Raw genomic sequence first — 14,094 nt, forward strand, 5'->3', positions numbered from 1 at the left:
ACATGGGCAGCCTTCCAGCAAGAAAGGGTGGTCAAGTGACCTGTGGGTTCAGTGCTTCTCATCTAATTTCATGACATGTTTTTGCATGCTCTTGGATTATTTTAGTTCCCTGACATGCATGCTTGGTTTCAAGTACACTTAAGAATTCCTTATTGTTGTCTTCAGAGGGTATTTGTGCACTGAGCATATGATTTATTTATTTTTTTATATTCCCTCACCAAAAAAAAAAAGCATGCACACTCTCAGATGCCAGTGCTTTCTTGTATTTCATGTTCAGGGTGCTGAGCTGGAGGTATTGCACAGGGTATCTGCAGAGATACACTTGCACTTAGCTACAAGTGTGTAATCAATTTTCAATTCATGGTTCTTAGCATAACTAGTTAAGGGTATGTTAAGTTCAAGTCAGAGGAAAAAAATACTGAAAATGTAAAAGATGTAAAAACTTCAATTATTTTTCTACACGTTTCCCCAAGGTTTGCAGTGCTAACAATCTTTTACATTCTTTAGTTTCCCTTTTCCTGTATCTGCCATTTGTTTCCTCTCCTAGAACTGTTTTAATACTGCTAGTGACAATTGATCTAACTGTTGATGTTGATCCCAAAATAACACTGGTGTCAGAAGTGGTTCAAGTGCTTCGTGATACGTGGCGTAGTATCAGTGGTGCCCGTTGTTTTGTCATGTGAGGTCCTACCAGTGTTCGTTGCTCCCCCCACCCCTGCCAGTTTTGGGTAAGCTTGCCTTACACAAATCTAATGCTCTTGCATTTTCCAGTCTCTTACCGCTACTTAATAACTGATACTGGGTCAGCTACTTTTTTTCCTTGCTGCCACAGTTTTGGAATGATACTATCCTTCAGCAGGTCAAAAAATACCTCAGGAAGGAAAGCTGCATGCATAATAAAGTACTTCAATTGTAACTTCTAAGCTAGTGCTCTTTCTGTTTAATCCATTCATCTATTCCTGCTAAGCAACCTTACCTTTTGTTACTGGAGGCCCTGATTCACAGCTGCTTTTTGAGGCTTCGCTGGGCTAATGAACATAAAGCTCCACGTAGGTGCTTGGATATCTTCCCCACCTGGGTCTGAAACTTCTCTAAATTTGGTCTTTGTCTGGAGCCTCACTAAAAGGCTGTTTACATCCTCAGTACTTTTGTATCTCTTCCGTAATACCACATTCTTGCTATATAGTTTCTGTAGTTATAAATTATTGTCCTTAGAAAGGCTTTTCCTTCTGGACTCTGGTGATTGGTAGGTGGGGATATGGGTAAGTCTCTGGAGTTTATTTTTTTTTCTGATTTGGGGGCTGTTTTACTCTGTTCTCACATTGATATGGTTCATGCTTGCATATTCATTTTATTAGTAGATTCATAGCAGGAGCATTTTTACTGAATAAAAGTAATATTTATAGGCTTCGTACCGCAAAATTTGCGAGGCTGTAGTTACTAGATTTGGGTGACATTTGAAAAAGGGTTGTTAAACTCGTGTTGTATGAGATTCTGAGACATTTAACTTCTCTCATAACACATCACCAAGACCAGAGCAGATCTTTTTTTTTTTTTTTTTAACTTAACCATAAAGCATCAAAATGTAACTTCTTTCTTAGACTTTAGTAAACCAGTTTTTCAGTTGTCAACGCACTACCACGCTGATTATTCTCTGAAATTTTAACTTAGTATTTTTTTGGTTACAAACATTTTTTTTAAATATCCTGGCTGAGGCTGTTTTAGCTTCTTATTACGCTTCAAATGATGGTAAAAATGTAGAAATCTTGTACAGAAAAATCCTTTTTTATTTAAATCTACCTCTTCCCTCCAAAAAAGAAGTACTAATGACATTTTATGTAGCTTTATAAATTAGAAACAAGGCAACTTTTCTGTAGTCATCAGAGACACAAACCTACCTATTTTATCTCTATCCTTGTGTGTCATTAAGAGCAAACTTCCTGCTGTCTGACATTGGTTGTTACGTGTTGCATAAGCATTAAGATATAGCTAAAAAGGACTGAATTCTACTTTTAAAAATAGTAGTGTCAAACCTACCTTATGGGCAGCTTTAAATGTTGCCTTTCAGCATAGCTTTCAGGGGAGCTGGCTGTGCAGTTATTGACTGACAGCTGTTTGTATTTAACTGTGTTAGGCCACGAGGGGCACTCATTCACATCACTTCACAAAGTAGCTTCAGGGTGCATGATTGTGCCGTTGGCAAAAAAAGCAATTTAACATTCTCTCAGACTAGAGATGTTTTATCTGAAATTAAAAAATTTATGCACTTAATCCCTTGGTGTATTAAAACTTCGAGTTCTCACAATGTTTTTGTCCTCTCCCAGTCAAGGTTAGGGTTTTTTCTGTTTGTTTTTTTTTTTTTTTAAAGAATTGTAGACTTGAAAATAACATTTGTGTGTATGTGGGAGTGATAAGCAGAGTTAGCACTAATTACAGGTGGAAAGTTATGAGGGAGGAAAGACAATACAGCTTATCACTTACTGTTCTGTTGATCCTTTGAGCATTAATTAAACATATTCCCATGCATAAGCCACTGCTAAAAATAAACAATAGGGTTGCTGTAGGATTCCTCTACGTTTTATGTGCATACGTACAAATTAGTGAAAGAGTAACTTCTGCTTTGCATTTTGCAGCTAAACCTGAACAATTTAAACACTATGTAAGGATTATGAAGTATGTTTGTACTGGCGCACCTTCAGCAGCTTTTGATAAAAACGAAAGATTAAATTGGTCTGTAGCTTGGGTAATACCTTTTTTCTTTTTTTCAAAGGAAGATAATTAAATTGCCATTATGTATATCATGATGCCAGTGAACTGTCTCGATATACTTGTGAATACTGTCTTCAAAATGACTTTTATAAGGAGGATAAAATGTATTGCCTCTTTCCTATAACTTCTGAGAATTTCTAGCTTTCAGACGATTAAGCAGCATTTTAAACTACTGTTGAAAATCGGTTCTCCTTTGGAAATGCAGTTAAGTAGTAGGTGTGTTGCAGCTTTGGTTGCCTCTGCCATAGTGATGAAGGTAGGTAGTAATTCATTAACCTATATGAGCAATTCCTGAACTCATCTGTGTTCTAGCAGGTTCCTCAGGGGACACTAGTCTTGGCCGCTGTCAAATGATTCCCGATATTCAAACAAAATGTAGTGTGGTGAAAGTTAGGGTTGCTTTTTGTGTCACTCTCTGTCATCTGTTTTGGTAGCAGGAGGATGCATTGGCACAGCAAGCCTTTGAAGAAGCTCGGAGAAGAACTCGCGAATTCGAGGATAGAGACAGGTCTCATCGGGAGGAAATGGAGGTGAGGGTTTCACAGCTGCTGTCAGTAACTGGTTAGTACTTTCCCAAACTTTAGATTGTTTGCATTGATTTGTCTGTGTGTACAATGTTGTGGATTTTGTTTGTTCAATTTTTGTCGTGTAAAAATCGCAAAATGTGTTGCTTTAAACTCTCCTAAGAAGGAGTTCCAAATGTTCAAAGTTGACAAGAAATCTCCAATTTCTAACACTTTATTCCTTTCTGTAGATGATCTATGGGTTTTTTTGGTGGGTACTTAAGGTGCGAGGCTACACTTGTGTTCGCAGAGCTGCCATCTCACTGTCAAAGGATGCTTTGATGGCAGCTACAGGCATCTTTTGCCTCCCATGCGTTTCCTATGGGTGCAGAAAAGGCTTGGGGAGCTGCTGGCAGATAACTTTGTAGCTAGCTGGCTGTTCCATGTTGCAGAATACATAACCAATTAACTTAATCAGATACTAGTCAAACTCTAGTTTTCTTCTCACTTTGTTCTTGCTGGTGGGGAGTCTTACTCCTCTCCTTCCTTTCAGTGGCAGGAGAGTGGGGTAGTTCCCACTACCTTGTGCTTTGCCCTGCAGTCTTAAATGTTCTTTTTTTTTTCCCCCTCAATGAGAGCAGAAATTACTGGGATCTAGAAAAGAGGAGCCAGAAACAGGAATGGAAACCAGCTGCTCTAAGATGTCAGTAAGGCAGGAGCTGGAAGAGGATGAGTAGTACATAAGGAGAGCTTCCAAGGCAAGTTAAGGCAGCCTGTCAGTCAAGCAGAGGAAAGGATAAGACAGAAGGAGTTTGAATTTATTTCCTTTGCTAACTTCCCTTCTTACTCCCTGCCTTATCAGTATGGTCTGACCTTAATCAAACATGACCAATCTGCTGCTCCTCAGGGTTTTGAAAGCTGTGTTGTTGTTATACTGCTAAACTGCTTTTTTTCTGGCATCTTCACTGATAATTGAGGTGGTTGGGCAGGCTTTCCTTCCTTCCAACTGAGAGTGGAAGGCATTGAGCGTGACAATGAGAGGGAAGAGATGCAGAGAAGAATAACCATCACTTTGAAGAGGTGGCCAGTGTTCTTTTACAGATGCAGATGTGACTAGGTCAGATGTCAGCTGTTGCAAAACTAAAATCCTTGCCTTTAAAGCTTCTCTACCCCCAGATCCTTATAAGAGCAAGACTACCTGGATCATTTTGTCTCCAGTCACACCGTAGCTGAAACCTGCTTGTAAGTTGAGTTTAGAAGGAAGTTAATCTTGAAGCTTGTCATGCAGATTTGAGGCAGCCTGCCTTAATTTTAATAACACAATAGGAACTTTAAGACCAGCTTTAAATCTTTGATCTTAATTTATATATCAAGTTTTGCTTGATTCATTTTCCTCTACCGTGCCCTTCTTACCTATTCCTGTTACTCTTCTTGCTGAATGCTGAAGCTTTAGAATATCAAAAGGCTTCCTAGAATAACTCTTGCAGTTCTGTGGGACTTGTTCTTTCCTCCAAGTGTAGAAACCCCTTATCTGCATCTAAGATGCACAGAAACTTTCAACTGACAGCGAGATTGAGGGAATACCAAGCATCTGTGGCTTCACAACAGACATCAAAGCTTGTGACACCGAGGTACACAAAAATCAACATCCCTGGCCATCTGCAGGAACTGGACTCAATAACTTATGAAAATACTCTTGCTTTTAATAACATAGCAGCCAGTTGTTAATCAGTGATGCCCTTAATTAGCTTCCAATACCCATTTTCTATTAAAACAAGAACAGCCGTTGTCCATCTCGGAAACCCTGGCATGGATCACCTACAAAAAGGAAGAAAAGGAAAAATAAAGGATTTGAAATGTGCTTAAGCAGAATAAAAATGAATTGCCAAATTAACTTCAAATTTATTTGATACCAAATAGAGATATTTTTTTTTAATTAATTGCAATACATTTTGCTATGTGTGTTTTTATTTTTATTTTACTGTGCATGTTTAATATGTTTAACCAAGCAATTTTTCCTCAGTTACTTGTAGGTCTGACTTTTTTTTTTTGTATTTACATTTTCTTATTTGTATGTTTGGGGGAAGACTTCCTGGCTACATACCTAGAATGTTTACAGATGAGGTTTTTCACTCTGGGTGTCAAAACTCCCATAAAAATTGGGATCTGGGGGCTGGGGAATAACAGACTTGCAATAATGCATTCCTCAGGAGTAATCAGGTTTCCAAATCATTGTCTGGGTGACTTCTTTGCAGTTGTATTCTAATGCAGCTTTTCAGCAGAATGAAAAAAAATTAGTGTTGCTGTGTTTGTTGTATTTATGGCCTCTGAATTTTCCAGTGCTTACAGTCTTGGTCAGCTCAGAATTATGGTTTGACAGTTACAAAATGTTAGCCCAAACTGTATTGTGGACTGTTTGTGTAATTTCAGTAGTTCACACTGTATCTTTGGTTGCACTACAGAGATGGTACTTGAAGATTTTAGAGGGCAGTTACAAAAGGTAGTTCTAAGCATTATGAGTGCCTTTTTGTTACACTACATACAGATGGAGTTCCCCACAGCATAGACTTTCTGATGTTATCTGCACATCTCATTGTTAATAAAACTTCAGATTTTTTTTTTCCTGCTAAGCATGGCATGGACAGTGAAACTTGGAATTGCCAGACTTGGACCAGGATTGCATCAGCATTAGGGATTGCTTGAGGAATTGCGACACTGTCTGTATAAAAGCAGATTTTTGACTGTAGAATTAGAGCTGAAATGCCTTTAATAGAGACCAGATTCTGCTGCAGTGGGGGAGGGAAGGAGAATCCTGCAGTATTCCACCCACTCCTACCCAAAACAGAGGCGCCAGCTCTTTGGAAACATTCATCCGTCCAAAGCCTGGCAGCATATGAAAATGATCAGACTCAATTCTTTATTTATACAGCTTTGTGTAGAAAAAATTCCCTATCTGAAGTCTGTCTGTAGACTTTTAAAGCAAAGTGGTATATTCTTGCCTAGGAGCAATCCCAGCGAAAGTTCCTGAGCAGTTTAAAACAGTTGTGTGGGGCAGCTGGAGAGATTTGTATGGTTGTATTTTGAAAGGGAAAAAATAGCAAGTGCAGTAACACTTAATAATGAAAAGTAGAATACTAATCATTCCTTAAGTGTCCTCTCAGAATTAGTAGTGGCTGCTAGGTTATGCTTGATTTGTTTTCCAAACGTGATCATATTTTGGTCCGGTTATAGCATTCGTCCTAATATAAGTAGGATGTATTACTCTTGGGTGTGAATGGCTTCAGGAATTTTGCTTTAAGGTTTTAAGCAAAATGTGTTTAAAATGAGTTGCAATGTGTCCTGTTATACTTGCGACATGTTTCAGTTCTGAATCTGAGATGGTTTTGGTTTTTGTCAGCTTATGTAGGTTGGTCACATCGGATACCACAAATCCTGCCTCACTGCATTCAGAACTCCTTTGTTTCAAAGATGCTTCTGAAGTCAGAGAGTGTTTTTAATTACTGCCTTCAGAATTAATAATATATTCTAATGACTTTCACTTTTTACAAAAATGTCAGCATGCTGAGACAGTAAGGATTTAATAATACACATGAAGGAAGACCTTATCCCCAGGTGAAGCCTACTGTAAGAAATAACTGTCTGAAGTTTCATAAGCTTGGGAGCACCGAGCTACTTGGCAAATTCATGCTGTTCAGTGACTTCACACCAGCTGAAGGCCAAGTTCTCTCTCCATAAGCGAGCACCACACCATGGTGAACTTGGTCCAAGGCCATCCTTTTAGCCCTGTATTCAGGAACTGATGCCATTAAGCAGGTACATGAACTTGAAATATTTGTACTTAGTTTGGCAGAGCGGGGCAAACAGAAGAGACTGAAGAGATAGCAGGGATGGCAGCAAGGCAGATGATGATTTTCATCATCTCTTTATCCCTTTTTCTTGGACAAGAGAGTCAATACCTGCGTTCCCTTCTGTTTGGTGTGGTTTCGGTATGAATGACCAGAGTGCAGCCTCACGATAAGAAATGCTTGCTGGAAATTACCATGAGGTTGCTGTCTAAAAATGCTTGAGTCTTCCAGTAAAAACTTATTGCTTTTTATTCAGCATTCTGACTGTAGTAATGTGAAGCAAAATGTGTCCAGAATGACTTTGAGAGATTTAAACAGCCCCCGTTTGGTGAAGCTGGGATACCCTGAAAGTAACAGCCAGTCCAGGAGGAGTAGCCCTCAGCGCCTCCTGCCAGCTGGAGAGAAAAGTATCAAGAAAAAATAATCAAGCCATGAATTTTCAGCAATGAATAAGGAGTAGAGGGTATCCTGTCTGTTGTTATACTTTCAGATACTTCTTATGACTGTTTAGGTAGGGCAAACGATAGCTTTAAAACAGAAACAAAAAGTTACTTGAGTGCGCAGTGTGCCCCACTCTTTCTCTTTTGCTTAGCCAAATGTGTTCTACAGTTTGGTTTATTTGGGGGTGGGTTGGATCTGTTGTCGGTTTTCGGATGTAATTTGTTTAGCAGGCATTTTTGAAATGTAGTATTTGTCTATTTTGTGTTCATTTCCCATCTTACTGCCATGCTTTTTGTTTTAACAACAATGCAAGTAGAGGCAGAGTGATCTGCTCGTCCCTGAAACAGCGTAGTCTAGCAATTTGTCTGTTTGTGGTCTTGTGCTAAATATAAATAACATTAATGGCGAAGCAGAGCCATTTTAGGAAACTGCATGAAATTCTCATTTAAAAAACCTTCACATTTTGTTGGGGGAAAAAAATGTTTTGAAACTTTTTGTTGTTTCTTCCACTAGAAATCCCTCTCAATTCAAAGCACTGTATTTTTTAAAGCAAGCAGTTCACAATTGAAACAAAATCTAGTAGTAGGCCTCATTGTTGTCCAGGCTTCTAGGAAGCGAAGTTATTCTCCCTGCTTAAAGGAGAAGCAGCAAGATGAAACTACCAGTGTAAACAACTGCCCTAATTATAGGTATCTTGTTAGGGTGCAACTTGCTTCAGTAGAAAATGCAGTATTCCAGTCAGTTTTCTTCTTTCCTATTTGTTCCTCATCAAACTCCGACTTGAGTTTTTCCTTTAAAAAAAATAATCTGGAATTAACTTAATTAGTAATAATTGTGTACTCTCTAAAATGACATAAAATTACGTCATGTAGTCTAAACTTTAACAAAGCTTTTTGGTCGTGAAAGGAACCCAAACCGTTACTTGGTAACAGTGGGGAGTACAGCCTTATGTATGTGTATGTATATATATATATGTGTGTGTGTGTGTGTATAGAGAAAATGTTGTTGATATTCAAGATGCATGCAGCACAACTGAGGAGAAAAAAGGCATTAAAGCATGTGTGCGTGTGAATATACGTTGCCCGAAAGGGTCCTGTGATGTGCATGCAGTACCAGTAGGCTGGTAACGTTATGACTAGATCGTTTCTCAAGAACTTCTAAACAGCTGAGATTTCTGTAAAAGTGCTAGGGAATGCATATATTGGAAAAAAACAATTTGTGCTGTACAGAATCAATGCTGGGTATAGTACGGAGGAGATCAATTTTGCAAATCAGGGAATAGTGTAATATAAGCATCTTCCTTCAGTCAATGAAGGTTAGAAAGGGGCTGAGCAACAGAGGAATACTGTCTGGAGGCAATCAATGTTAATTATAAATTTATAACCTTTATACCAGCCTTCAAACAGTACTTTCTAAAAGGAAGCATTTTAAGCTTTTTTTCTAGTTTTCAAGCAAAAGTTTAAATTTTACTAGGCTGTACTTGCAGCTCTTAAGGGCTTACTCTGTTCACATGTTTTTTTCAGTCCAGTTACTGGTATGGAGTACTAAAATCAGTAGCATTGTCATCGATTTTAAACAAAGATAAAACAGTTGCAAGGACTTCAGGCAAGTGAATTTGGAATTCGTTATTAAACTGCGTGTACTTGGTCTAGTCGTGCTCTGTAACCCTGTAGTAGTTGCTGGTGAGAGCAGGCTCAGCATGTAACACAACTGCTGTGCGCTTTTAGGTTCTAGGAAGTAGATCTCTAGAAGCTTGAAATGAAGTCTCGACTGAGGTAGGTGCTAAATGATTTTGATCTTTGTCAGGAAAACTGTATTTTGCCTTTCGGTGAGCAGAAAAAGCAATGAAACTTGATACGTATCAAGAATAAAATAGCGCATTGGGTACAGAGGTTGTAACAGTAATGGTTCTGTAAGGACTCCAAATGTCCACATCTCTTACCAAATTTGAAAGAATTTTCCATTATTGGAGTAATTTAAGCGGTACTTGACATAGTTTAAAAAAAAAAAAGATCAAGATGACTACTTCATCTCAGGTTTAGGTGGAACCAGCTAGGGCCGGCAAACAAAGAACTGCTGATGCTGGATCTAGGCTGTGGAGTCTCTAAGTATTTCTCTAAGTATTTTTCTCTCTGCTTCTGGTTCTTTGTTTGGGTGTTGGTTGTTTCTTTTGGTTTGTTGTTTTTTTTTTTTTTCCTTTTGGTCTTGCGGTTGTATGCTTTTTAGAAAAGTATCTGCAATGTGTTCTCAAATTTTTTTTTAAATCCTTTTCAGGAGGTTAACAGACCTTCTAAGAGAATCCAAATGTTCACTGTTTAGTTTTTCATAACGTAGCCTGATTTTTCACTTATTTAGTAAATTATAGATGATGGATGCCAAGGCACATAATGCATCTGCACCGTCTGCTTCAGCAGGATGGAGCTGCCAGAATGCAATTAAAGAATTGCAATGGGGTTGTACATGGAATGGCTTTATTTAGGCTACTCTTTGTGGCAGCCCTTCTTCAAATTATCTCCCAGTTTCTTCTTCCCTTCCTCCCTTCCCCTACACAAGTGTCCCATTATCTGTTCCTGCTGAACTGCTGGTAAAGAGAGGTGAAGATCTGTGCCCCAAAACCTCCAGAGAGTCAGGATGCCCAAGGGAGGGAGAAACTTGTGGGTATGAATTGGCTCTCATCAGTGACTGCCACCCAACACACAATGTGACTTGTGCTTGACAAGTCATATCTGAGGATTTGCAGAGGGCTTGCTGCAGGGTTTCAGGCTGACAGAGGGGAGTGAACAATATTAAGCATGGAGGAATCGAGAGCTGGTGCAAACAGGACTAATAGGAGTATTCAGTTGCATTGTTCCATTATTTTCATGAGTAGGGTGTAGTTACAGACTCAAAGGCAGCTTAAGCAGTTCTACTGGCAGTACTGAAAGCATGACCAACAGCAGGAGGAGTATGGTGTCCGACTGCCTTGGCTGCTGGAGGAACTGTTGGTGTGTGTGCCTTCCTCCGGAGTTGTCATTACTCTTAGATCTGTTTTACCCAAGTGTACTATTGTAGATGCTCCAGCATGATCCCTGTCCAAAAGACTCAACTGTAAGCTGATGTTTTGATGGCTTCAAGCTATCTAATTTAATGAGAAGAAAATTAATAAAATACAGACCCTACTACATCATACTCCTGAAATGACTTTTAGCCCATACTTAGGCTTGGGAAGAGCTCAAAGATGCAGGGTTGAAGAGAGCTGAGGTGCAAAAGTAGCATCGTGGGTGCTTCTTGCCGTTGTTTACCATCAACTCATACTGCTCTTGTTAGTAACTTCTACCTTGTTTATTAGGATGTTTTTCCCCCTGTGGTATCAGCAGATGAATTCGGCGTAAATAAATCTAGAATAGCACACTATAGGACGCTTTGAAACGTGTTCTTTTGCCAAACAAGTTCCTGCAATTCTTGCAGTCAGTCGTCATGCCGTCTCCTACTTTAGAGGTTTTAAATGGCTCGTGGCCAGTCGTAATTCCTTCCGTATTGCAGAAGATTTGCATGGCTTCATGCGCTGAAAGCTGAGCACGAAGTATTTTTGGGTATTGAAACTCCCGACATGTCCTTTGTCTTAACCATTCAATTTCAGGATATTTGGAAGGAAGCTGGCAAAACTGGTTAAAATGCATTCATTTTCAGGAAAATCCCAACTGCCGTGGGGTCCGTGTAGTATTTACAAGTTTATCCTGCCAATAGTTGTGACCCTTTCAGCTGAGTAACGTTCAGAGTAGTCTTCCTTCAAACTTAAAATCAGTATTTGACTGAAAATTGAAATACGCTGAGATAAGATGAATAACTACTGTTTTCTCATGACTCATTACGCATGACTCATGGCAGCGTACTCCATTTCCTCGTGGCAAAGATAGATGCATCTTTTTTAATTGAAACAAGTCTCAGTCTTTGAGGAGCTGAGCTCATTATTCATAGAGAGCAATTCTCCTGCTTCTGCAGGGCTTCATAAGATATGCATTTCAAAAATTACAGCGAATGCTGCAATTCAGAGGATTGATTAGAGTGTGGGGGACCCAAAATGAGAGATTTCTGGAAATTGCTAGTTTTATGTCCGTAAAAAGAACGGTCAGCTTCCTTCGACAGGCTGAGGTGACCTACCAGGTACTGCCATGCAGGTGGGTGTTAAGAATTTGGGGGCATTTCTTATGAAAGCTGTATTTTGCCCTTTGTCCGTGGCCAAAAACATCACCTAATTCCTGATGCTCTACAGTGTGCTTGCTGTCTGCGTACGTGGTGAATCCTCCTCCTCTTCATGAGTATTTGTAACTTTGAAATAGATTCATGGTGCTTTTAACATGTAAAGCACTCCTGTAGTCATTCATACTGTGCCCGTGTGCCTTGGCGGGGCAGTGTCTGGCAGAAGGAGCATGTTTCATGTGCATTCCTGCACAGTGGTACAGTGCAAGTAGTTGAGGGCTTCTGAGAGAGACAGAACTGTCATTCCAACACATAGGAGCTGCACATGTAAATCCCCACTTACTGAAATGCAAAATTACACCTTTATCCACATGTGCTGCTCTAAGACATTGTAATGACTGCTTTCAGTACATTTGAGGGTAATTTGTCATGCCTTTTGCATATCGCTTGAAAGGGCAAATCTGGTAGTTGTTTGCAGAAGCCACTACTGAACCCTTCAAGTAGCAGCGATCGCTTGAATCATGTGAATTCTTTCATACGGTTTGAAAGTAAAGGCCCCTTTAGGCACAGCATAAATGCAACCATATGCCCTTACCTTGGAGTCTTTGCTGAATTTTGACAATAAAATTGCTGTGTTTATGATTACTTTGCTGAAGAAGCAGCTCTGTTGCTTTCAAGGCAGAGAGACAGCAGCAATTAACTTGCTGTCCTTCTTTAGTAAGTGTAAAATATGCTTGATTACGAAATTGATAACTAAATAAATGAATATAACTAGGATTATGGTAACGTGTAAGGACTGTGTGCCTTTATTTCTCAGAAGAAACGGGAGGCAGTTAAAATGAGAAGAAACCTTGGCACGATCTGGTCAGTGGGAGAAGTGTATGCAAAGTGGAACTGTTATCCTTTTGTTACTTTTAGTGCAGCTCTTAAGTTGGTGCGGAAGCATCTGTTTGGACTTGCAGAACAACCATCTTGTGTTCAGAAAAATCATTACATCCCAGTTTGGTTTTCTGACAAAAATAAAAATAAAGCTAAAGCGTGGCATTCATTGTTAACTTTGCCTATTGGTATCACTGGATAAGGTGAATGATCTGGGTTTTGAAAATAACACGAAAATCGCAATTAAATGCGGTTTCCTACAATTCTGCATCTCTGCTAAGAAAGCAGTTTGCGAAAGTTGCTTGAGTGGCTGGAAGGAGTGTGCTCATTAGCATTCAAAATCTCGAGCGCTGTACATGAGTGCACCTGCTTGTGCTACAGTGATCCCTCCGATTACTGAGAAGTCTGTGGGTTTGTGCCCCAACAGGGATGGCGGTGGTTGTTTTCGGTGTTCTGTGCGTAGGCAAAAAGCTGCTTCCTTCAGTCAGGGTACAGCCTGCGTCAGTGGAACAGAGGGAGAAGATCTAACCCATGGATGTCTAAAATCCAACAGCAATCCTATTTATGTACTGGACACATAAACTTACCAGGTACTGCTTGTGGTATTGAAAATAGTGACCGTGTTTCCAAATCAGCAGTGGCAGCACGGCCACCAAGAGGTGCAGGAGGGAGCGTCCTCTTTGGAAGCATGCTGACAAGTAGAGGGGTTTATTAATGGACGTGGTGCCCATCAGAACGGGATCATTGCACGGGAAAGGCAAATGTGACTTGAAATCAGCATTTAAATAGTGGAAGGAAGCACGACTCCTTGTGGGTGAAGCCAGCCAATTGTGCTGGCAGTGTAAACTTAGCCAGATGAGAGGAACGGTAGGTAAGGGAGGAAGAAGTGAGCAAGAATTGAGCATGGAAAGCTGCAGAAAATGGTGCTGGCAGCCCAGGCCGGCGGGTTTGGGAGCTGGCAGACGCGGCTCGCTTGCAGTTGAGCATGGGAGGGAAGCAGCAGCGTGCTGTGAACTGGGCTAACCGCCCTGCGGCGGCAGGGCTTCCTCTGTGTCAGTAAATGTGACTCAGAAGAGCCCAGGGAGCATCGCGGAGCAGCCGGCGTGTCGCTGTTAGTCACTGCTTAGCTGAAATGCCCGTATTGTTTGGTGGCATCGTGTGAACCCGATAATTGCCTAAGCCGCGCATATCCCGGTACTGCTGCCCGCACTGAGCCTGTCCTGCCCCTTCCACCACAGCACAAAGAGCTTTCTGAAGGAGGGAACGGTCATTTGTTTGTTTTTTGGGTTAGGTTGTTTCTTTATTGTTTTTAGTGGTTATTTTTCAGCTTTTTTTTAAGAATGCTATTTTGAAGCCCTGAGTGCAGCAGGTTGCTGCAGCTGGCGAAACTCAGAGCTATGCCAGATAATGCTTCTGCAGCGATGGCTCCCCCAGCTGAAAACCTGGCACTGCTGGGGCTGCAGTGGTACTTTGAGGCC

General features: G+C 40.3%; 1 protein-coding gene across 4 annotated transcripts in view; it reads left to right on the forward strand.

The window, feature by feature from the left end:
- Positions 1-14,094, forward strand: part of CBFB (core-binding factor subunit beta) — a 40,415-nt gene that overhangs the window by 24,442 nt on the left and 1,879 nt on the right. Inside the window, exons 5-6 of one of the 4 annotated variants that reach the window (XM_068693177.1) lie at positions 3,204-3,299; positions 9,286-9,333. In XM_068693177.1, the coding sequence (XP_068549278.1) occupies positions 3,204-3,299; positions 9,286-9,315 (126 nt within the window). In that variant the 3' untranslated portion in view covers positions 9,316-9,333. Of the gene's footprint in view, positions 1-3,203; positions 3,331-9,285; positions 9,334-14,094 lie in introns of all 4 variants that reach the window. The other 3 variants (XM_068693175.1, XM_068693173.1, XM_068693174.1) reach the window with 3 other exon arrangements.

Source organism: Anas acuta, chromosome 10 (genome assembly GCF_963932015.1).
Source record: "Anas acuta chromosome 10, bAnaAcu1.1, whole genome shotgun sequence".
Lineage (NCBI taxonomy): Eukaryota > Metazoa > Chordata > Aves > Anseriformes > Anatidae > Anas > Anas acuta.